Raw genomic sequence first — 22,982 nt, 5'->3', positions numbered from 1 at the left:
ATGGAGAAAGACAGCAGAAAACACAATTCTGAATGGCGCTTTTTATTTTCCAAAACTCCTGGACAGCTCATTAGACAAGTCAAAAGCCACATGCACATTGTGTAAAGCCAAATTAAAATATCACCAAAGCACGTCAAGCTTGAGCTACCACCTACGAGCTAAGCATAGTAGTACAGTTAACGTGACTGGAGAGTGCTGCTAGTCGCCGACCTGTTGATGAAACCAAATCCAAACAAATGACTACAGCTCTTGCGAAATGGGTGGCAACTAACTGCAGACCTGTCAGCATCGTAGAAGACTCGGGTCTTAAAGACCTACTACGGTTGGCATGTTCTGACCCGTCTTAAACGTGAATTATACTAGCCGCATCCAAGTTGGCGCGTAATATCCTGCCGGCGCGCCCGATTTATGGCGCGCGAGCAGAGGTCGCGCACAGCTCATTTTTTTTCAGCGGCGCACGACAAGGCGGAAACAGGAGACCTGAACGACTTCGCCGACAACCGGATGCCAGGACTCTCAGAGTGACTGCAAGTCTCTCTTGTAAACTTACTGGGTTAAGAGGAGTTCTTTTATGGTGAACGAAAGGCTTGATCCGACGAAGTAGATCATCGAATCAAATCGAAGCATTGGCGGCAATGCTGCTGCCAGTTCTGCCAGTGTTTACTTTTTTCTTCTTCTTCTAGTCCGTAGAAAGAGCAACGTCGGTAGCCTTTGCTCATTAGCGCCACCTCTGTTCAGGAGAAGACTGCAACTAGTGTCGCGAGCACCAGCGCGGGTATAAATAGTCACGGCGATCCCATGACATCACATTTGCACGCGCCAGCTGGGCTGCGTCTAGTATATAAGAGCCTTTATACATTGCCGTCGAGGGAGACAGTAGTTTCACGCATACACAGCCTGTACGACACGGAGAAAGCAGCCCAACTGGAACTGCTGCAAAGTGCAAACGCTGTCTCATTAACCGGTGATCCAGTGAGTAATCAAAATTATTTAGAAGTTACTGCACACTATATTGACTCTGGTAAGGATAGGGATTTTTTTAGTTTTTTAGTTAGGTACTTGGAGGAACTGCGCAATAATGACAGATTCACACATTTTCCTTTTGTTTACAGTAAATAAATAATAAACAAATACAAATCTTAAAGTCAAGTTCATAAAGTAACTTTCCTTGCATTCATTTGATTCCCAATCAAGATACACTGGTAAGAATTGCTTTCCATTGTTAATATGTACTTAAAAACTGTTCTGAAATGCAAATTAATATCGCGATTAACTATAGAAATTCAGCGATTAATCGCAATTAAAAAAAATTAATCGTTTGACAGCCATAGTCAGAAGACAAGAAAGGAGATAAAAAAAGAGCAAGAACACTGAGATGAAAGGAATAAGTGATTAACTGACTAGGTGAAGAAGTAAGAGAGTGAGACAAAACAAAAATAGACATGGAAGGGAAAAAATGCAAAAGAGGCCTCCCTCTGTGTGACCTACATACCTGCTAAACCTGCTGTCAGTGGTGGCCTGCTCCTCTCTCATCACTCGCTGAATTACTTTACATAATCTTTAGACTCTCCCTGCACCGCTAGCGGGCCTGCTGCAGGAAGCTGCCCACCTCTGTCTTCAGTACCTATTGGGGTTCACTATATTAAAGCATAGACAGACAGTCTTGCATGGGACTGGTAAATCTGACAGGTGATCTGGCTAACCCCCACGAAACATTAAAATGGGACACACAACAGCGTAGGAGGGAGGTGTAGAAGCAGCCGGGCTGGATGCTTGTGTGCCCCTGAGGACAAGGCTCAGCCCAGCTGACTGATTTGCAGTTATGAAGTGATGCCTCTTCTGGGCAGCTCAAGGATTTCCGCAGGAGATCATGGATCGGACTGGTCAATATAATCAAAGTGCTCGTCTAGACTGTAGTGAAAACCAGGAGCCCTGGCAGAGCAGCTGTCTATCACTGAAAGGTCAGCAAGAGAGCAGCTTGATTGGTAAACCTCAGCAGAAGTATTGTGTCAGCGGCGTAGCAAGGGACTGATAAAGATGTAATTATAGCAAATGAAGACGTTGACTTTATTGCTGGTTGCTGTTTCTTTGCCCAATGTTGTCAAATTAACTGTTTACTGTGATGACTTATTCTTATGTATCACTTCCTAATCATATGACGTAATATACTGAACAGTATCATATCATCATTGATGAATTTGCTCACTATTTGTTTCAATTATTCGATCCAACCAACAGTACAAACATATTCTGTTGGAATATTGTCAAGGGAGCAAATTCTCACATTTGAGAAGGTGGAACCATCAAATATTTGACATTTCTCGCTTAAAAAGGCTTTAACGATTAATACTGTATTTTATCAAAATAGTTGCAAATTAATTTGGCTGCAATCAAAATTATTGACTAAATATTGCAGCTCTAATATGTTGTATTGTATCTTATTGCATCATACCCTCTCTGCATTCTGAGTGAACTTGAAGTGTGAGAAAGGGGTCAATATCTAAAAAATACTAGCGTTTTTCCAAAGGGTTAAAGACTTAAGTGGCCGGGTTAGCTCAGTTGGTAGAGCAAGCACACATATATGAAGATTTACTCCTCGACGCAGCGGCCGCGGGTTCAACTCCCGACCTGCGGCCATTTGCTGCATGTCATTCCCCCTCTCTCTCCCTTTCATATCTTCATCTGTCCCTAGAAAATAAAGGCCTAAAAATAATCTTTAAAAGACTTAAAATCCCACGTGGCATGTCTAAGTCTCGAAGACCATTCAGTATCTCACTGGGGGTTTACTCCTGTATCTAACTCAAGCAGCTCTACTGTTAAATCTCCCTCACTGCCTCTAGGAGACAGGCAACCCATACAGATATCACTCATCACTCAGTGTCTTTGTGTGTGTGTGTGTGTGTGTGTGTGTGTGTGTGTGTGATGGAGATTTAAATGTGTTTGAGACTTGTTTTTCTCAACACATTTTTTGTTTTGAGTTGACTGGATAAGACAGCTTATCAAAAAAAAGAGCTTGAAAGGAGGACAGAAAAAGTGTGTCCCTTGTAGTCTGTTAGGTGAGGCCCTCTCTCTTTGAGGTAGGCCTCTGGGCCAGAGGTAACCAACATAATAAACATTGTGCACATTCTTGGTCTATTCCCTATGTCCAGCTAAATGATCAGAGTTCCGTATTTCTCATCAATAAGACAATAAGAAATTACAAACTGATAGAGAGTGCTGTGGAATGATGGCAAAGAGCCAAATACACTCAGGGCCAGATGTACATACATTTGTGAATGTAGCGTTATCAGCGCCATGGCCAACCCGCAGAAAGCGCACGCTGTGATACTTCAGCTTACGTCGTATTTACCAAACCTGCAGTTCATCAGGTAATCAGCACCTTTCTCTGCCCACTATACCGTAAATTGCGCTGTAGCAAAGCGTTAAGTACTGGTGCTATGATACGGCTGAGTGCAGACTGCGATATTCCCACTGCTGATGCTATGACTGTTTGAAATGATCCTGATGCCAATATTTGTAATGTAGCGAGGAGTTTAACAACTGCTGGAATGGAATGTGAACACTGAGTCGGAGATTCAATGTCATCTTTGATTTCTTCCAGTAACTGTAATATTGGATGGCTGCTTAATCTGTAACGCTTAATGATTTTGTGTTCAACTGAAAAAGTGTGATCCTTGTGGCAAAAATCCTTTTAGCTTGTCTCCTTGGCCTATGTCTTTGTCTTGCTCGGATTACTGCTGCAATTTCACCAGGAGGCATATGCGAGGAAACCTGCTTGCGGCTGGTTTACACCTGCTTTTAAGAGGCGGAGAATTTTCACCGCAAAATAGAGGCACGCTTTCACTGGCGGTTTTTGTACATACCGCGGAATACATAATTGGGCGCACTTTACGCTTTCCCTCCCATCTCTTTATGGGAAACTCCTACTTTCCCCTTGACCCTCCCGTAAATGCATATGCATGACACGGAAAAGCGCAATTTGCCATTTTCAGTTCCCGCGACAGGCAGTCTGCGCTTTTACCTCAGTGTGGCCTGTTTGTACATACCTCGCCATGCTTTTACGCGCACGTTGCGAAACAAATATGCCTGAAGTGGTCGCAAAAGCGTTAGTACATCTGGCCCTCAGACTCCAAAGGGATTTTAAAAAGTGAAACTTTTTCATATTTAAATCACCAGGATTTGATATCCAGTAACCTAAAATTAATAAAGCAAGTCAAAACAAGGAGCCAAGTGGAATTCAACGATAAAAACTAATAAATAACTAATACGGATACAGATAAGACTGTGGTTGGTCTACACGGTGCTCGCACAAAATGCCTCAGCAGGGCTGTGATTGGTGTAGCTGCTATTCCTGGACTTTCACAGTCAGTGTATGAAGCTATAAAAAAGTATAGCCTAATGTCTTTAGCCAGTGGCAGCTCGCTCCCTGAGGAGCCACTCAGTGTTACAGTATACAATGTTATGCCAAAAGTTAATTGTGTGCTGACAACTCTTTCCACAGGAAAGATTGCATTGCTCTCCAGAATTAGATTTACATCACCAGGATCCCATTGTTCACAAAAGGCAAAGACAAAAGGTCACAAAACAACCAATTAAACAAAGCTTCAAATCCTTTTTTCCTAAAATGAAGGAACATAATGCAAAGCACACTTCAGCAACAACAAATTCTGAGAGGAATATACCAATTAATTCTGGAATAAATTATTGAAGCTGTTAAAAAGAAGGAAAAGCTCTCTTTTGATTTGCAATGGATTACTAAGAAATTCCACTCTTTGTACTTGATGCCTTAACACAAAAGAGTGACCACACAGGGTGACTGTGCTGTAATAGTTTTGTATGGACCTTGATATTGCAAATGGCAAGTCTGCTGGATTTCAGAAGAGCCATTTGTGTCAGCTTGTTGTTCTGTTACACTCAAGCTGTACCACAGAGGGAGTAAAATACATAGAAATCAATAACATCCCCTAAATAACATTCACAAACAAGAGAATAACACCAATTATTATAACAGTTGTTAGAAGGGGATTAGTTGCATCCCCCATTTTGATGCATTTTTTTAATATTGTTTGTGGATCTTACAAGGGAGAAAGGTGGGTGCATGTGGTTTTGGGGCTCCATATGGCACTTGCAGATGCAGCTTGGCTTACTACTCAGAGTCTCACATACAGTGAGCTGGAAGCGGTTGTGGCAAAGTCACAGCGCTAAATAAAGCACTCACCCATCTATACTTAAAACTTCCTGGCCACCATGGGACAAAAACATTTGGAGATAGAAAGTCATGAAATCTAGATAATAAAGTAACAATAAACAAGTTACAAAACTTTGATAATGAGTGTGAAGTAGAGTTTACTAGTGTTCCTGTGACAACACAACAGGTCTAAGGAGAGAAAAGGCAACAAAGAAAAATCAAAGGGAGAGATGAGCAGTGGGAATGTCAGCTCCAACAGCCTGTGGGCTGATGTAATGGTGTCTTGTCTCTGCTGTGTTGAGACTTAGATTGTTGTGATGGCCTGCTGGGTCTGTCTGTCTCCCCATCCTCTTTCTCTCTTCCTCCCCTGCAGGGTCCCTCCTGCCTGGCTTTAGTGTGCCATTACAGTCGGTCTGGTCTGCACCCAGCCACCCCCCCAAAAGAGCTCTCTGTAGCATCCTTTCATACTCAAGAAGCTGCTTTCATCCCAGTCAGCCAGAGGCCAGCTTTGTTAAAGTCTGAAAAATATATAAAACATTCAAGCTCCCTCAATTGCAAGGTTCTCTGTGCCTTCTATTCAGGCATATAATGACGAGCAGAATTGTAGGGACAGTGCAGTCTTTTGGGCACATTTAAAAAAGTCTGTTTCGATAATAGGCACATACTAAACTGAGTGGCAGTATAATAGGATGTACTATCACAACACAGTCTTGCTCACCTTATTCAGGTTTGTTTTGGTGCATTGCATGACATGCAAATGCTTTACAGGCGAAACTTGATCAAAGTGTGATTGGAAAGCAGGATGAGTTGCTGTTCACTCGGTGGCATTGAATCTGTGCAGGCATTAAATCGTACCTTTGGAGCTAAGACGATAGCTATCGACTCCTGTAGGAGAATCCGACATGCATGAAGGAAAAACAATTTCTGTTCACAACTCAGATGTATTTATTCCTAGCTTTAGGCAAAGACAGTCTTATTTTAATATAAGGATGTTCCATGAGATTACTGATGTGGGTGCCCACCCTCACAAGTCACCAGAACAAGGCTTGCTGGATAGATGTTTCAAACACAATAACAATATAGTCTCCATTTCCAAAGTATGTTATGAATATTCATGAATAAAGGCTGCTTGGATTCAGATTCAATTTGAGGAGCCTTTATAAAATCCCAAATATCAGACTGAGAATCTCATTGTCTGTGCAGGGAAATATTTAATACATATGATTCATTTTGTGGTGCCTGATTTAAAATACTAAATCTGTCCTCTACCTCTTGCATATCTCTACTCCACACAGATATTCCAGAGAGCAAAAATTCCCAGAATATAATATTTGTTACATACTGTTTTGATCATATGGGTCTTGGTTGCTTATACAAATTGCATTAAATTACGTCATTTGTAGAGCTAAGAACAACTAAACTAAATGCTTAAACAAAACTGCATATTTGTAGGAACAGGCCTGCAATGTAAACAACAGATGGCATAGTTTGGTAATATGAAGTGTTAAGACATCAGCAAATGACCTGTGTGCAGTATCCTACATCTTTATCTAATACTAAGGGAATGTGTGTAAACTGAATAGATTCTTACAATAACATTATAATGATGACGAGAGTGAAAATGAATAAAACACAAGGCTTTGTATTATTTTGTGTGACTGAGCTGGGATTGAGATGCTAAGCTGTGATAAACACTTTCATATGTGAAATATTGAGCTATATCAGAAGAGCAGGCTGTCAACAGATATTGCAGACAACTGGGTGCACGTGTATGGAAGCATTTGAATAAAAATGCAATCTCACAAAAGCATTTTCATTTCCCACTTAGGCATTAATTGGGTGAAAATTAAAATTCAATAATGTTTGCATTTTCATTTACCTTTATGCAAATTATTATATAATAATATTATTATAATTTGAAAATGAAATGTAAAATGGCTTTTGCATTTTCATTTTCAAAGACTAACCCTGCTTTATGGTTAACCATATTTAAATGTTAATTCAAATGTGAAAATGGAAAGCAAAAGCATTAAAAAGTGAAGGATATTGCGGAGCTTCTTGTGAGAGAACAATCCATCGGAGGATGCAGCAATTTTGTTTGATTGAGGTAAACTCTTGCTAATGATATAAGCAAGCTAGCTAATTAATGTTACTAAAATAAAAATAAAAACACATAGACCTAACTTTATTCAAGTGTAATAATGGATGACAGTTATCATAGTGATAAAATGGAATATTATGTGCAAAATGTTGAATAGTTTAATTTAATTTAAAATGTATTCATTTATCACAACTTATCATTCTACCATTTATATGATAAACCTGCAATCACCGGTTGTTGGGCTGACAGAATATTTTAACATATTGCCCAACCCTAATTGAAATGTAATTGCAATTCGATGCAATGCTTTTCCATTTTCCCATTTAAATATTGTCAACCATAAAGCAGTCTTTAAAAATCAATTGTCAAAAGGATTTTGCATTTTAATTTTAATATTGCCAGAGAATGCCCATGCTAGTGGTAAAAATGCTAATGAAAATTGCATTATTGAATTTTGATTGACCCACCTAAAGTATATGTAAGTGGGAAATGAAAATGCTATTGTGAGATTACATTTTCATTTAGTCGCTAAATGCTTCCATACACATGTATATAGATGTGCAGATGCAAAGGATGGTATTTGAGAATGCTGTATAATGACATGTCTGACTATAACACATCCTACAGAGTGTAAACAGTCATACAGGAGGCGTCACTGATTAACAAACAGGTCAAAGGACTAGAAGGTATCATATGTGTGCGTAGTAATCTCATATTCAGCTGTCCTCAAATTGTTTGCTTCATTCCTCATATCATTATGAGGCATTTTATTACTCCTTTCAATGAAGCAGATCTAACCTCTGGCCATGAGCAGGCAGCCTGATTACAGTTATTATTTTTAATAAAAGGTATTGGCTCGGGAATCATTTGGTTTTGTCCTGTGAATAGCTGGTTACGCGTGGCTAAGCTGGGCTGTGTTGGCCTGCATGAGATTCAATATCCAAGACAGAGTCTGCACACGGTCCAAAGCCCTGCTCCTCTATACAAAATGCAATCTGCCTGCAATCAGGAATAACACCCCTGTTTACTGCTTGACAGTGCACCACACAGTATATGGCCCATGGTAACCCTAGACAGTGACAGACACTGGCTGGCTCAGGCAAGACACAATCAACAGGCTGGAGTGAAGCTTTCCAGTGATGGAAAGCCTGTAGTGTTTGTAGGACGTATTCCAATGGCTTTCAGAGAGGATGGAGAAGGCTATCTCAGATAGATCTATCTGGAATGTTCACTCCCACCCTAAATTAATTGAATGTCATTCAAAGAGAAAGTGAAATGGAGGTGAGGGAGTGACTCAGACCTTTGTGTTAGTTGCAGTGGTGGGAGATGGGTGGCTGGAGTCCACAAATCTAACTCTTTACTTCTCCAGAGAATACCCTTAATCATTGACAATATGAGCCAGAGAAAAATGGGGATAAAGACGAACGAACATAAATGAGAGCAATGCAGAAAGAGTAGTTTGATCCAAACAAAATGGCTGGCTGAAGCGTAACAAGAGGCTAATTATATAGCAAACCTGGCTAAAACAGAGAGAGATTAGCAGTACAATTCAATTTAAAGTTAACTACTATTATTCAATATCTTTCTTATTGTCAACAAGACCAAAACCAACAATGTGTAAGTCCGTCTCTCAATACTTTCTGACTTCTCTGCCCTGTCAGTGCCACTGAGCCTCGAACCAATTTTTTTCTAGGCAAAGTAATTTCCTTAAACAGCTGGGCACTTGTTACTGGGCACAAATGTTACTCAAACAGGAGAAAATAGTGTATTTGTTGGACACTATTTTCAGCCGTGGATCAACACACATTTGATGCAAATCTTACAAAAGCTGGTTGGTGTATGTGGAATTGACTCTAAATAAACTACAGTGCTCATGTTCATGAAGGAACAGGCCACTCAGTGCAATGGTTTGACTCATTGATGCGTTACTAATAGTAAACAATGGTGTATGGCACAGAGGAATAAGCTGTATTAGGCTTTGGATACACACACACAACACTTTTAAAGCGATTTGTTGACCATAAAAAAAATATTGAACACTGCCAGCTATTCTGCCCAGAAAAGAACAATGCTTATTTCATACAGCCATTATAGTTGATGTTCATTTCTTTATCTGCCGTGATTGGCTGTCTTCAGCACCTCCATCATGGTTTCCAGAGATGTGTTATACCGCCTGAGGCCCCCTGCAATTCCTAAAACGTCACGTACAAAGTGATTTTACGTGAGTGAAGTAGATCTTAGATAGGCTGAGATTGATTCCAGGGGAAAACTAGTTTGACGAATAGCAGACAACAAAAACATCGCTGACCACAATAATTCAATACACAAGTATACAAATACACCAGACTAGACGAGAAAATCGCATTGATAGAAAGTCAGTCAGTCAGACTCTCAATCAGGTCAAATCAAATCATATCAAATCAAATCCAAGCAAATCAGATCTTACCTTCCATATCCACAGTGGACTTTGCTGTGCCGTCATCTTCTGCCTTTGCAGCAGGCTGCTCTTCCTCTGTTGGAAAAAGGAAGCAAAGCTGTGATGTTTGTCTTTGCAGACAGGTGATCATACCTACGTGTTTGCAAAAAAAGAAGCTTGACCTGCCATGTCTTCAATAAAATCAGCTTGGTTTATATGTGTACATGTAAAGTATGGTTAGTGTGAGTATGTGCTGTGGACTATGACTGTCCATTATTAGAATATTGTATGTCCAATCTGTAATACTGCACACAATCTGAGCCAATACCTCCTGACTTGGTTCTGCTCATTCTGTGCTGAGAGATGAATTTGCATAGATTCAACCACTGACTGTAAGAAATAAAAACACCCGTATTGTGTACAGTGGTGTGAAAAAGTGTTTGCCCCCTTCCTCATTTCCTGTTCCTTTGCATGTTTGTCACACTTAAGTGTTTGAACATCAAACCAATTTAAACAAATAGTCAAGGACAACACAAGTAAACACAAAATGCAATTTGTAAATGAAGGTGTTTATTATTAAAGGAGAAAAAAAATCCAAACCATCATGGCCCTGTGTGAAAAAAGTGATTGCCCCCCCCTTGTTAAAACATACTATAACTGTGGTTGTCCACACCTGAGTTCAATTTCTCTAGCCACACCCAGGCCTGATTATTGCCACACCTGTTCACAATCAAGGCATCACTTAAATAGGAGCTGCTTGACACAGTAAGGTCCACCAGAAGATCCTTAAAAGCTACACATCATGCCGAGACCCAAAGAAATTCAGGAACAATTGAGAAAGAAAGTAATTGAGATCTATCAGTCTGGAAAGGGTTATAAAGCCATTTCCAAAGCTTTGGGAATCCAGCGAACCACAGTGAGAGCCATTATCCACAAATGGCGAAGACATGGAACAGTGGTGAACCTTCCCAGGAGTGGCCGGCCGCCCAAAAATTACCCCAAGAGCGCAGCGGCGACTCATCAAGAGGTCACAAAAGACCCCACAACAACGTCCAAGAACTGCAGGCCTCACTTGCCTCAGTTAAGGTCAGCGTTCATGCCTCCACCATCAGGAAAAGACTGGGCAAAAAATGGCCTGCATGGCAGAGTTCAAGGAGAAAACCACTGCTGAGCAAAAAGAACATCAAAGCTTGTCTCAATTTCTCCAGAACACATCTTGATGATCCCCAAGACTTTTGGGACAACATTCTGTGGACCGATGAGACAAAAGTGGAACTCTTTGGAAGGTGTGTGTCCAAGTATATCTGGCGTAGAAGGAACACTGCATTTCATAAAAGAACATTATACCAACTGTAAAATATGGTGGTGGTAGTGTGATGGTCTGGGGCTGTTTTGCTGCTTCAGGACCTGGAAGACTTGCCGTGATAAAAGGAACTATGAATTCTGCTGTCTACCAAGAGATCCTGAAGGAGAATGTCCGACCATCTGTTCGTGTACTCAAGCTGAAACGAACTTGGGTTCTGCAGCAGGACAATGATCCTAAACACACCAGCAAGTCCACCACCGAATGGCTTTTGTAGCGTTCCATCTCCAAACCTTGTAATTTTAGACTGCTGGTAAACCAAAAATGTAAACATTTATATTTCCATTTTGTTATTCTGTCATTTTGTCAGCCGTTGGGGTTTCATGCATTCAACCGACTTATTCATATCTGTCTGCAGCAGTGCCCCGTGGATATTTTGCTGCATACAGTGATAAAATACAATTACTATCTGGAAATCAGACCATCCCCTGAACCTTTTTCAATTTGGTATGAATATTTGTGACTGACATCCTGTGTATGTCAATTTTTTTATGTAAAAGCATAAAAACAAATGCATGCACCCTGAAGAACACACCTTTGTCTTTATCTTCATCTTTCTCGTTGTCAATGCCTTTGTCTTTATCGCTCTCTTCGTCGTCGTCAATTCCTACATCTTCATCTTTGTCTTGGTTTTCTTTTTCATCTTTATCCTTTTCTTGATTTGGGTCCTCGTTTCCTGAATTTTCATCTAGGAGGCACACACATTGAAATATAAAAAGAAGTACATTTTAAAGGATTAATTATTAAGGCATAAGGAATCAAAGCTTTCACATTAAATCCTGTAACACATGGCAGAAAACAAGCCCATATGTCATGATTGCTGACAGAAATCTCTCAGAAACAGTTTTACACCAACAGGTTGCTCTTTTCCAGTTTGAAAGGCACAGGGGGTTGACCGGAAAGAAAGGAAAACTCAGAAACTACAAAAAAGACTTTTCTTAAGAAAAAGTGCTTGTTTTAGGCTGTATGAGCTAGTTAGTCCTTGTGCTAAAAGATGTATAGTCTTAGCAGATAAAGAACAACATTTGTGTGTAAAAACAAAAACAAAGAAAAATGTAAAAGAGCAGTGTACTAATGGTAAATAAATGTGCTAATAAAGGTCTGTGTGCAAAGGTTATATTTGATAAAGCAACCAAGACCACATTATTAAAAAACATATTGATCTGTGGTCTCTGGTTTTCACCTGCAATGCACACACACACAGACAAGAATGATGCAGCTGCTGTATTTTTGGCTGAATTAGTCTGCAGGTGTTGTTTTTAACCGTATATCTAGCTCCTACCTCTCTGTTTGTGTCTCACGAGAAAGTAATTACATGTCTCAGGTTATGGAAAGCATCCCAGGGCTGCATTTGGTATAACTCTCTCATAGAATATCTACAAAATTCATGTTCAGAGAGGCTCTATCTGTCAAATCTTTGTCAATGGGATGGGATTTGAATAAAACAAAAACAGAAGAGAGACAAGGCTCTGCGCACTGCCAGTATGCAAATGCAGAATCTTAATTATATACCAGCAACACAGAGGAGAGTTCGAGAAAGACACATGGTTCTTGCTCTAAGTTAATGGTTGCCTCTCTGTAAAACACACACACACACACACACACACACACACACACACACACACACACACACACACACGCGCACACACACACACGCACAAAATGTAAGGCTCTTACTGTCAGCACAACAAAACACATCAGAGTCTCAGGGTCTGTTCTTTGTATACTAGTTATTCCTCTGTTGCTTACGAGACTGATCAGGTCAGAGCTTTAATCAAACTTGAGCTGAAGTGAAAACCAGAGCAATGAGCTGCACGTCGGTCAGCTCGTACAATTCCCATCATAAGAGTCAGATCAATGTGCGCTCCTTCCCACTCAGTGAGTGATGTGTAGAGTAGTGGCAATAATCGACAATAACACAAAATCACACCCTGTCCATGCTGGAGCCTTGGATGTAACTGTACTATACCTAGGTTTTGACTCGCCATCTCCACATCTGTATTTCCCGCAGCAGCATCTAGAAAGAGTGGAAAACATTTGAGTTCAGTGTTAGAGCCTGGAGTTGAGTTGACTTGGCTTTGGATATCACCTCAAACTGCCTTTTCATTCCATCTCTTTGTGTAGCATTGTCTTTGTACTGCAGTATGAGAGCAATGGAACCACAAAGACATGCATAAATTAAGTGACAAAAAAGAAGGGAAAAGAATGTCACTTCTACAACCATACATAATTGAAGGATTTCTTTGTTTCAAGCTACTGTGATAATAGGACTTTTTTGCATTGGAGTGGTGGCACAGAATGGAAAGACTGAATTGGAACGAATAGAAAATTCAATTTTTGATGACAAATGACATCAAGAAGCACTGGTAGAGCCAAGGGGCTCAGAACATGTGTTAATGGTCCGTAGAGCTACATTACCATCGTCACCCTCTTCTTCATCACCTATTTCCTCTTTACCTGAAAAGGGAGGGAAAGGAATCATCAGCCAAACACAAGCATGCATGGGAATAATGCCAGCCATTCAAATTTGAAAAACAAAGCTACCAGTCATACTAATGATCACAAACTGTTCATCTCTAGGCAAAGGATACATCAACATGCACTCGCTAACAACTGCTTATTTTGTTAGAAATATAATAGGTCATTTGTTAGCTTTGCTAGTCTTTGAAATAGCCGGCTTTGGAATTCAGTTGTTATAGGCTTATAAACGTGTAACAGCAGGTACAAACCAGACTAATGGCGTCGACTCGCCTCGAGTCTACTCGCCTTTTTTGGTTTTTCCATTACGAAAAAAAGTCCCTGGTTCCTGCTAACAGGTACTTTTTTTAGTACCATCTCAGTCGAGGTTCCAAGCGAGCTGAGCCGATACCAAAAGGTGACGTGAAAGTGACAGAGGGGGGTGTCCTGAACAAACCCGCAATTTTTAAATAGTTTAGCCAGCTGTGTTTATTTTTGCTGCCTCCAGCTTCATTTGAAACAAAATGTGTCTTCTGGCTGTGGCAACAACAACACACCTTCGACGTTCTGTGTGTGTGTCGCGTTAGGTCACGGCAGTTTACTGCGGCGCCGCTATGACGACCAGCCACGCTGAGGCGGTACTAAAATCTGCAATAGTAAACGGACGCACAGTGCGGTGAGTAGAGTCAAGGCGAGTCGAGCAGGTACCATGTAATGGAAAAACGCCATAAGAGTACAGCCATGCTCTGTCAGGCTGTAATAAGGCACAGCAGTGCTTTGTGTTAAATGCTAATGTTAGCATACAACATGCATACAGTGACAATGCTAACATGTTGATGTTAATAGAGAACATTATAATGTTTACCATGTTCACCATCTTAGTTTAGTGTGATAGCATGCTAACTTTAGCTACTCTGCATTGAACACTGTGTGTGCCCAATCTGTACCAGAAACCCGATCCGTTCTACGTATGTTCGTACTGTAGACGGTTGAGGTTAGTCGTTGCCGTTGGACAGTTAGGGTCAGGATAGCCCATTGGTCAGGGGATAGGACCTGCACTGATCGGGTTTTAGGTACAAATCGGGTTCTGACAAACACAAAGTACACCTCAGGCTCATGGGAATGTCACTAGTTGTGCAGATATTTGGTCATGAACAAATTTAATTGGTATTGGCCAAATAGAATTGTAGCCATAATGACTAAAAAAACAGTATCACTATGATAGTATAGTGTAGTACAGTGAATAGTAATACTATAAAATATTATACTTAAAAGTCATCATGTTTCATCTGATCCATGAAAAAAACGTATTGGAGGGCAGGTTTTCTACACATATTACTTTACATATACACATCATTTTTGCTAATCAACCTCCAACTTTAATGACAGCATCTGCCCAACTACAGCTACCTACCCAGTGTCCAACACCATGGCAAAATGTGTCCAATGTATACACAAAAGGCAGATTTCAGTAGTGACATAAAACAACTAATCCCTGCATATCTCTTACCCCCACCCTGCTCACCCCTTTTCTCCTGCACGCACGCACACACACGCACGCACACGCAAACACGCACATGCGCAAACACGCACGCACACACACACACACACACACACACACACACACAAATGACATTTGGGACAAATTGAGTAAATGAAAGCCATGACACCAATAAGGGAACATGGTCTACAATGGCTATTGTGCAGCTTCTATAATTGCTTTTTTAACAAGCTGTAGAGAGAAACCATTTTTTCATATCTATGCAATTTTGCCCTGCACTCAGAACAATAAAAATGCCAGCCTCTATTAAATGGGGAAAAGGCCAGTTCTACCAGTGCTGCATGTTTTACTCAAGTGCCTCTGTCCATCACGCAGAATGCTGGTGACACACAGTAGATGGCAATCCTTTCTGTTAATCATAACTGGCATTTTGAGATGGAGCCACAGACAGGGGGGGGACGAAATCCTCGCTGGCCATGAGGTCACCCTAAAACCTTTCTTTTGCGTTTAAAACTTATGCATGGCTGTTGTATCCGTCTGAAGTGATCCCAAACCACAATATATCAGATATGACAAAAGGCTGAATGTAATTTCCTCCCTGTTATTTGATCATTCGTATTGGGCTTTTTAAATGAAACAGTATTCAATTTGTGATAAAGGATGCTAAGGGACACAAACAAGACAACAAAAGTTTATATGTAGGGCAGATGTGATTTATAATGGCTCCAAGTTAAGTTCAATTAGAACACTCTCTCACAATGAATAAAACCCAACCAGCTCCAGGCCGCTCACTCATGTGCTCCAAACAGAAGGTGGCAGCATTGTCACAGCTTTCCTTCCCAATACTCACTGTCTTCACTGTGAGTCAGGGGTCTAACATACTTCACATGGAAAGACTCCAGTCCACACCTCAAGACTTTTAGTGTCAATACTCCCATGAATTCCCCTTTCAGAAATAAAGTGACTAAAATGCCATTTTAGGCAGTCGCCTGCACTTGTGTTGAATGAGCGACAGCGCTGTAGTATTTTCTTGGATAAAATGTTAGTCTCACACACTTGAATGATTTAATTATGTCAACATCAGATTCAGAAGTACAGTATCACAAGTACATAAACTATTTATTTAGTTGCTGATATGCAACCATCCCTGTGTCCTACTTGCATGACCAGTGAGTAAACATCAACTACAGACGATATTTCCAAGGAAGTAAAAGCAGTATGTCATATATTTAGGAATGAATAGAAATGTGAACAAGTTAACTTGCACACACACACACCCTGGCTATGCTCTATCTTTCCCCCCCAGCCCTGGCTTCCATTAAAGCCAACTGGAGCAAAGGACAAAAAAGATTCATTCATTCAAAATTCATGAGACGTGTAAAGGAAAAAGGGCTGCGAGATGACCAACAGCTATCATTCAAAGACCTTTTGCACATGAAATGTGTGTGTGTGGCAGGCAACGTGCAAGTGTGTTTGTGAGCTATGCTTAACGGGGTGCCACGGTGTAAGAGATGGCATCCCATGGAGAGGCTAACTGTCTGTCAACACATAGCGTTATTAATCTGCAAGTCTATCCGCGCTCCGTGCCATCTCTCCCTATCTCCCCCTCTTTTCCTCGGGTGAGTTCCCAGAAAGCTCAAGCATGCCAGGCAAACAGACCCAGCCAGGCATTGATTTCTGGCTCAATGTTCACATTTTACTGTGCCCTGTGACATCCACTAATCTTACTAATACTATTCTGATATCAAATAATAGACACTGTGGGGCTGCTTGCCAACTCAGGTGTGCTGTAAAGACGCTATACTCTGCCCTGGACCTCTGTCGCCAGCATTCGCCTCTGTGTCTCACCCACCCTTTCTCTCTCTTTTTCTTTCTATAGCTCGCAGCATCTGCATGCTGTGTGCCTATGTTTCATGTGGATTACATCACAACACAGCTCATCACACACACACACACACACACACACACACACACACACACACACACACACACACACACACACACACACACACACACACACACACACACAGTTAATCTGTGACCCTTTTTTGCAAATACACTTCGGGGGGTTATTTGTAGTTGACGAGGGATTGCGTGTTGGCCTCTTTTGAAGAAGAGTTGAAATACTGTTTTGCAAATCTGAACAACTCCCACGTTGTGTTGGTCTTTAAGTAAATATAATTAGAACTTCATTTATAAAGCACTTAAATTTGAAGACTCATGAAAGTAGGAAATTCATTAGAGATTTGAGACATAAGTTGCTTAGAAAATATCACAAGGAACAAAGCGATAAAAGCAATAAAAGAGTAAATCAACACTTAGAAAATAGAATAAGATAAAAATAAATCCAAAATCATAATACATTGTAAGTATAATGTGAGATGTGTTTTGATGTTTTTTATATATATAAAAGCTGTGTGTTTGTGTCAATTATGTGCTGAAGAAGCATTTTACTTATGCAAAGTTGCAGTTATTGTGTGTGGGGCAGAGCAGCCCTATACTTACCTTCAGTCCACTAACCAGTGTATTTATCATTGAACAACAGTGGAGAAAGCCTTAATGCGTTCTCTTCATCAGTGCCATGGCTAAAAAACCCTCCTGTCTGACCCATGGACTGAGAAGAGTGAATCCCCTGAGGAGTGTGATGGGTGTGATGGATCACACTGAGGCATATTGACAGATACACTCCCCCAACTGTGCTGCTGTGTAATTTATTCTAAAAAAGTGCTCCACATATTGACTACACCAAATAGGTGACCTGCTTTGCTGGCTCTATAGACAAGATGGTAAAATATATTGTGTTTTTGTTCAAACGTACGTAGGTGTATGAGACTCGAGCATCTTATAATGTCCGTCCCACATACAGTAGCTGACAGTCGGTTTTTGCAGCTTGTATTTCCTCTGCTCTGTGCTATCTTGACATCTGAGTGTTTCTATGATTAATCCTTCCTATGTGCTACATCGAACCAGACCTAACCTTTACAGTGCAGGCAGTACAAAATCATTTCATTCCTTTCCTGTGAGAGAGGTTGTCTCAAGGACTGAGTGTTCCCATGCTAGAAAGCTGTGCCAAGGCCTTTTGTGAATGGATTAGTTACTATTAAGCTGCCGGGCCTGATAAATTAGGATTTATAAAGATTATTACAAAATACTTATGCCCTCCTAATGCTGATGATTGAATTTGTGAATCATATTGAATTACTGCTTTGGATTAGGGAAAGGTATGTTGAATAGGCAGGGAAAAATGACTTATTGTGCTTTGTTTCACAACACAGAATGTATTGATGCCCTTAAATTGTGTGCACTATCCGGTCCAGCCTCTCACGATCAGCTGAGGACCCGCTTCCCCAAAGAAAACAACCATGACTGCTATCTTCAGAAATTCCCTTCAACCTTAAGGCTTGAAGACAAATGGATGGTGTACGATTTTAATTGCCTACTAACACCCTCCAGTGTAGGAATCTAATTATCTTTGGTCCATCGTATCGGAGAAGCCTATAACTGTTTCAATATTACACACCAAAGGGGCTGAAACTGCAGAATAGCCAGATAATGGCTTCTTAAACAAGTTTGCCTCTAAGAAAACATTCTTTTAAAAAAGACCAAGCTTCATCTTGTATTCATTTCCCCAAAGAGGAACTTGGCACCAGAGAGCGAGTAACCGACCAAGAACACACTGCATTACTTCATACACACCAAACAAATTATTATGTAAACACATATCAATGTACAATGTTTCCCCTACCCGTCATGTTATTTGAAACTCAAAACTTACTCAAAAAATGCAGTAATCATTTATAAAATTAGAATACAAAACAAACACACACACACACACACACACACACAAATAGGCTTACCTCTACTGTCTTCACTCTCTTCCTTGGTTGTGGATTTCGTGGATGTGTTATCTATAAATAAACAGAAATAAATGGTGATATACAGACGAGGGAGTGACACGTCATTATCCCCCCAACACTATCAGGACGCGAAGGGCGTGACATCTTGTCAATTGGAACTGTTAGATAAGGGATGGTGTAAATAAAAGACTTTTAGCAAGCCTCACTCATCGTAGCAGTGATTATTCTAACTTGGCCATCCTGCCATGGCTGACCACGCTACAAGAGCTCTTACACTGTTTTGTTTTAAACCTGCCTGACAAAAACAAAATGACTCCTGTGGGAGAGAAAGGAAAGAATGTGAGGCTTTGAGACCAATTCCAGAGCGCAGTCTGAGATAAAAGCACCATTCCAAGGGAGAATGGCAGTTATTCGAACCTTTGAATAAGCTCCAGACTTCACTGATTCAAACTCTGGCTGATGGAGCAGAATAAAAAGCCAGTCCGTGGCACTGGTGAAGAGGCCTATCAAACAAGGCCAAACTGGACCGGGGCAGGGCTGGCATGATAATACAACATAGCTAGGAATTATAAGGGGTTATTGCAGTTGGCTTGATATGGTCTGTTGCTATGTTATTATAGAGTATGCAATGTAAAATAGCCGGTGAGGAACGCAACAGAAAATAACCTAGTCGCTCAGGCCCCATAGTACAAACTCTCGAATGCAGTTCCTCTAAGCCTTTATGAGTTGGCCATTACGTGCACATTGTTTCACTCTGGAATATCACATTTTACAGTGCACTTATAAAACAGCCCTTTTATCTTCACCCAAAATGGAATCTCATTGAAAACACAGATGCGTGTAATTGGCAAATCATGGGGGTTACTTTTAGAGGAAAAATATTTTGATAGCACCCTGGGTTCTACATCTACAGTAACCTGAAGACTTCCTTCTATAGACAGGAAAACTAACATTGCTCTCTGCTTAGTTGGTTGCACGTGCACTATGACGTCTTCGAGGGACATAGCAGTAATATCTGGCAAGCCCATGCTTTGAATCCCCATCATACTCGTAAAGAAAGCTTGCCAACGGGGGCTTTCTAAGACCTACTGTACCTTGGAGAAAATTGCTAGAGGCAGAACATTTCATAAAACATTTCATAAAAATTAAATGTTTTTGTCTACCAAAGAGAAAAATAAGGAACTGCTGCTAACCTCTATTAGTCCTGCTATTCGAACAATATAGACACTTCCATGAGGCTTTCTGTTTGAGCTATTGCGTATTCAGGACATCGGTGCACAGACAAATGTCAATAGTTTATCCCGATAAGCAGTATCTGGGAGTTTCAGGCCGTGTGCCAAGATGGTTCGGTGATAAAAGCATTATGCGCTAACAGTTGTGTTTGTGTCAGCGCCTGGTGCATTCTGTGGAGAGATGTTGCTCTTCTGTTTTTTTGTCACTCGCTTTTGGTGGTCTAAAGGCATTGTGCCTGTAAGCCGGATGAAGAGAACGGTGTTGGGAATTAGCTGTGGATATAAGCTCTTGTAATGTAATGTACCTGACATGAAGTATTTTTAACTGCGATGTGTCAGGCCTGGGATCCAACTCGTCACCAAATGAATAAACATTCAATTTCATGTGCTGCATAAAACCTAGCAAATCACTGTCACCAGTTCAAGCTACGCCACTCACTCAGCCTCTGTGTGCTTTAATGGAGGTGTTAAGGTAAAAAGGCAACCATGAAATATTCTGTCACTCACCTTCCTTCAACTGCTCCTCTGCAACCTCGGTGTCATTGTCTGGCAGGGGGGAAAAGACAGCATGTCAAACCATGCTATTTTATAATGTACGATACAGTGAGTCATCACAACATCTCCTTGATTATAATGTTAGAGCACAGTATTTTAATGCCATACTCTGTGTCTGCTTAGATCAGTCAAACTATGAAACTAAAACCTGCAGTGTTTTCTCAATATGTGATTGCAATATGATTTTTCTTTTGGTACTAAAAGCAAAACCCCATCCCATTCACATGTTCAAAAGCTGGCTGTTGAAAATCTTTCACCTCCTTCTTCCACACCATCCGCCATGCTCCGAAATCTTACAACCCTTCGCAGCCTCCCTGAATTCCCCCACCAGACGGCCTTGGATCTAGCGAGTTATTACACCAAATGACTGCGTATGTGTGTTTGGGGTGGGGTGGGGGTTCACATTCATGAGACATTCGTTTTCAATTAAACCTATACTGGTAGGCTCAGCATAAATTACACAAAACCTCTCATTTCCTCAAATTACAAGGACTGCAGGCTGGGGCGGACAACTGCGCCTTTTAATAAAAAAACTTAGATTTTCTCTTCTTTTCTCTATACGTCTATTGTGTGAGACAGACTAAGAGAACTAAAGGTATTTCTGGGTGGATGAGTTGAGTTGCACAGTGGGAGATGAGAAGGAGACGTTGGATGCTGCAGAGGGAGGAATTACCGAGGGAGAGACAGGGAGAGAGCAACTGTGAATGCCTGCTCACGGATCCCGGCTCCCATCCTACGAACACACACACTCAGATCACAGCATGCAACATTCTGTGAGTCAAGCCACTGTATACATAGTATGCGTGAGCTTGTGTGTTATTATGCACGGTTCATCTGGATGGAGTATGTCTGAGGGCAAGTGTATGATGTGACTATACTATATGACTATACGTGTGTGTAAGGCTGTGCACAAGTCTGAGCAATGATTGCACTGTGGTTAACAAGAAAAAGAAAGTGTTAGCTTTGATGAAAGGCTGTTGTCATCTGTTCTGTAGAAGTGTAACCATCAGAGCTCCCTGTGGATCCAGCGACAGACTTTTCTTTTGTATAACACTGAATAAAAGGGTACAGTGCATTAATCTAACCCTGCTTGGGGAAACAAAGGATGGCCCACTGATACAGTATAACAATAGTGCAAGAATGGAAACATGGGGTGTACCAGCTACTGCCACATGCTATAACATTATTGCCACTGCACAACACTGCTGTCAGCACAGGATATGTATGTGACTGGAATAACAATATATGACTAGGGGTAAAGACAACACAATCGAAGCTTCACGCAAGGATTCGTACTGTACTATATGGCTTTCTTGATCTTGATTAAATGAACAAACACTATTATGATATGAAACAAGATGAGAGAAACTATCAGCTGTTCAATAGTTTGACATTTTTGAGAAATATGCTAATTTCCTTTTTTTCCTGAGGGTTTGATGAGAGGATCAATGCCATTGTCATTTCTGTGTGCTAAAAATGAAACTTAGCTCACTAATTAACCTGTTATATGACCTGGTTTCTCCACTGGTTGCCTGGCAACCTCAAAGCGATGACAAAACTCCAGGAAGTCACTGTATCAGGCCAAGAAATAGTCCAGCACATAGAACCCTGTAAAACTACAACTTGTTTTTACATAACGGTTTATGTACAGATTAAACAAACAAAGTTATACAGTGTTAATTTGGTAATTACAAGTGGGTTTTTTTGGGGCATTTTGGCCTTCAATTGATAGGACAGGAGACAGGAAACGGGGGAGAGAGAGGGGGATGACGTGCAGCAAAGGGCTGCAGGTTGGAATCAAACCTTGGGCCGCTGCGTTAAAGACTGAACCTTGGTACATGGGGCGCACGCTCTACCAGGTGAGCTTCCAGGGCGCCCCCTTTATTAGTGCTTTTCTGGCATATTTCATTACTTACTTTACTTAAAGTGCTCATATAATGCTTTTTGGCTTTTGCTCTTTCCTTTAATGTGTTATATATCTTTTTGTGCATGTTATAGGTTTACAAAGTGAAAAAGCCCAAACCCTGTTCACAAACTGCTCCAAACTGCTCTATTGTAGTCCAGCCTTTACTTCCGTGACGAACGTGCGTCACTTTGTAACACGTTATAATGCTCGCCTAGCTGCTAGCATGGCACTCCCTCATGCTTTGCAACTGACAAGCTACATGCATGTGCGACTCCCAACAAAGATAGTACAGAAGTGAGATGCCTCACTCTGTAACTAAAACAGAGAGCTCAACACACATGGTGAAAAGAGCATAATATGAGCACTTTAACTTTTAAGCCATGCTAGCTGTTTCCTCAGCTAAGCT

The 22,982-nt window shown here is 40.9% G+C and overlaps 1 protein-coding gene across 2 annotated transcripts in view; it reads right to left on the bottom strand.

Moving 5' to 3' along the window:
• macrod2 (mono-ADP ribosylhydrolase 2) overlaps positions 1–22,982 on the bottom strand; it is a 426,308-nt gene that overhangs the window by 10,337 nt on the left and 392,989 nt on the right. The window contains exons 10-15 of one of the 2 annotated variants that reach the window (XM_078272629.1): positions 20,623–20,661; positions 18,884–18,934; positions 13,487–13,525; positions 13,038–13,085; positions 11,604–11,756; positions 9,736–9,801 (exon numbers count right to left, since the gene is read on the bottom strand). In XM_078272629.1, the coding sequence (XP_078128755.1) occupies positions 9,736–9,801; positions 11,604–11,756; positions 13,038–13,085; positions 13,487–13,525; positions 18,884–18,934; positions 20,623–20,661 (396 nt within the window). The remainder of the gene's footprint in view (positions 1–9,735; positions 9,802–11,603; positions 11,757–13,037; positions 13,086–13,486; positions 13,526–18,883; positions 18,935–20,622; positions 20,662–22,982) is intronic. The other variant, XM_078272630.1, reaches the window with a different exon arrangement.

This window comes from Sander vitreus, chromosome 17 (assembly GCF_031162955.1).
Source record: "Sander vitreus isolate 19-12246 chromosome 17, sanVit1, whole genome shotgun sequence".
NCBI lineage: Eukaryota > Metazoa > Chordata > Actinopteri > Perciformes > Percidae > Sander > Sander vitreus.
The sequence above is the reverse complement of the archived record's forward strand: the minus strand, read 5'-3'. Positions and strand labels throughout refer to the sequence as shown.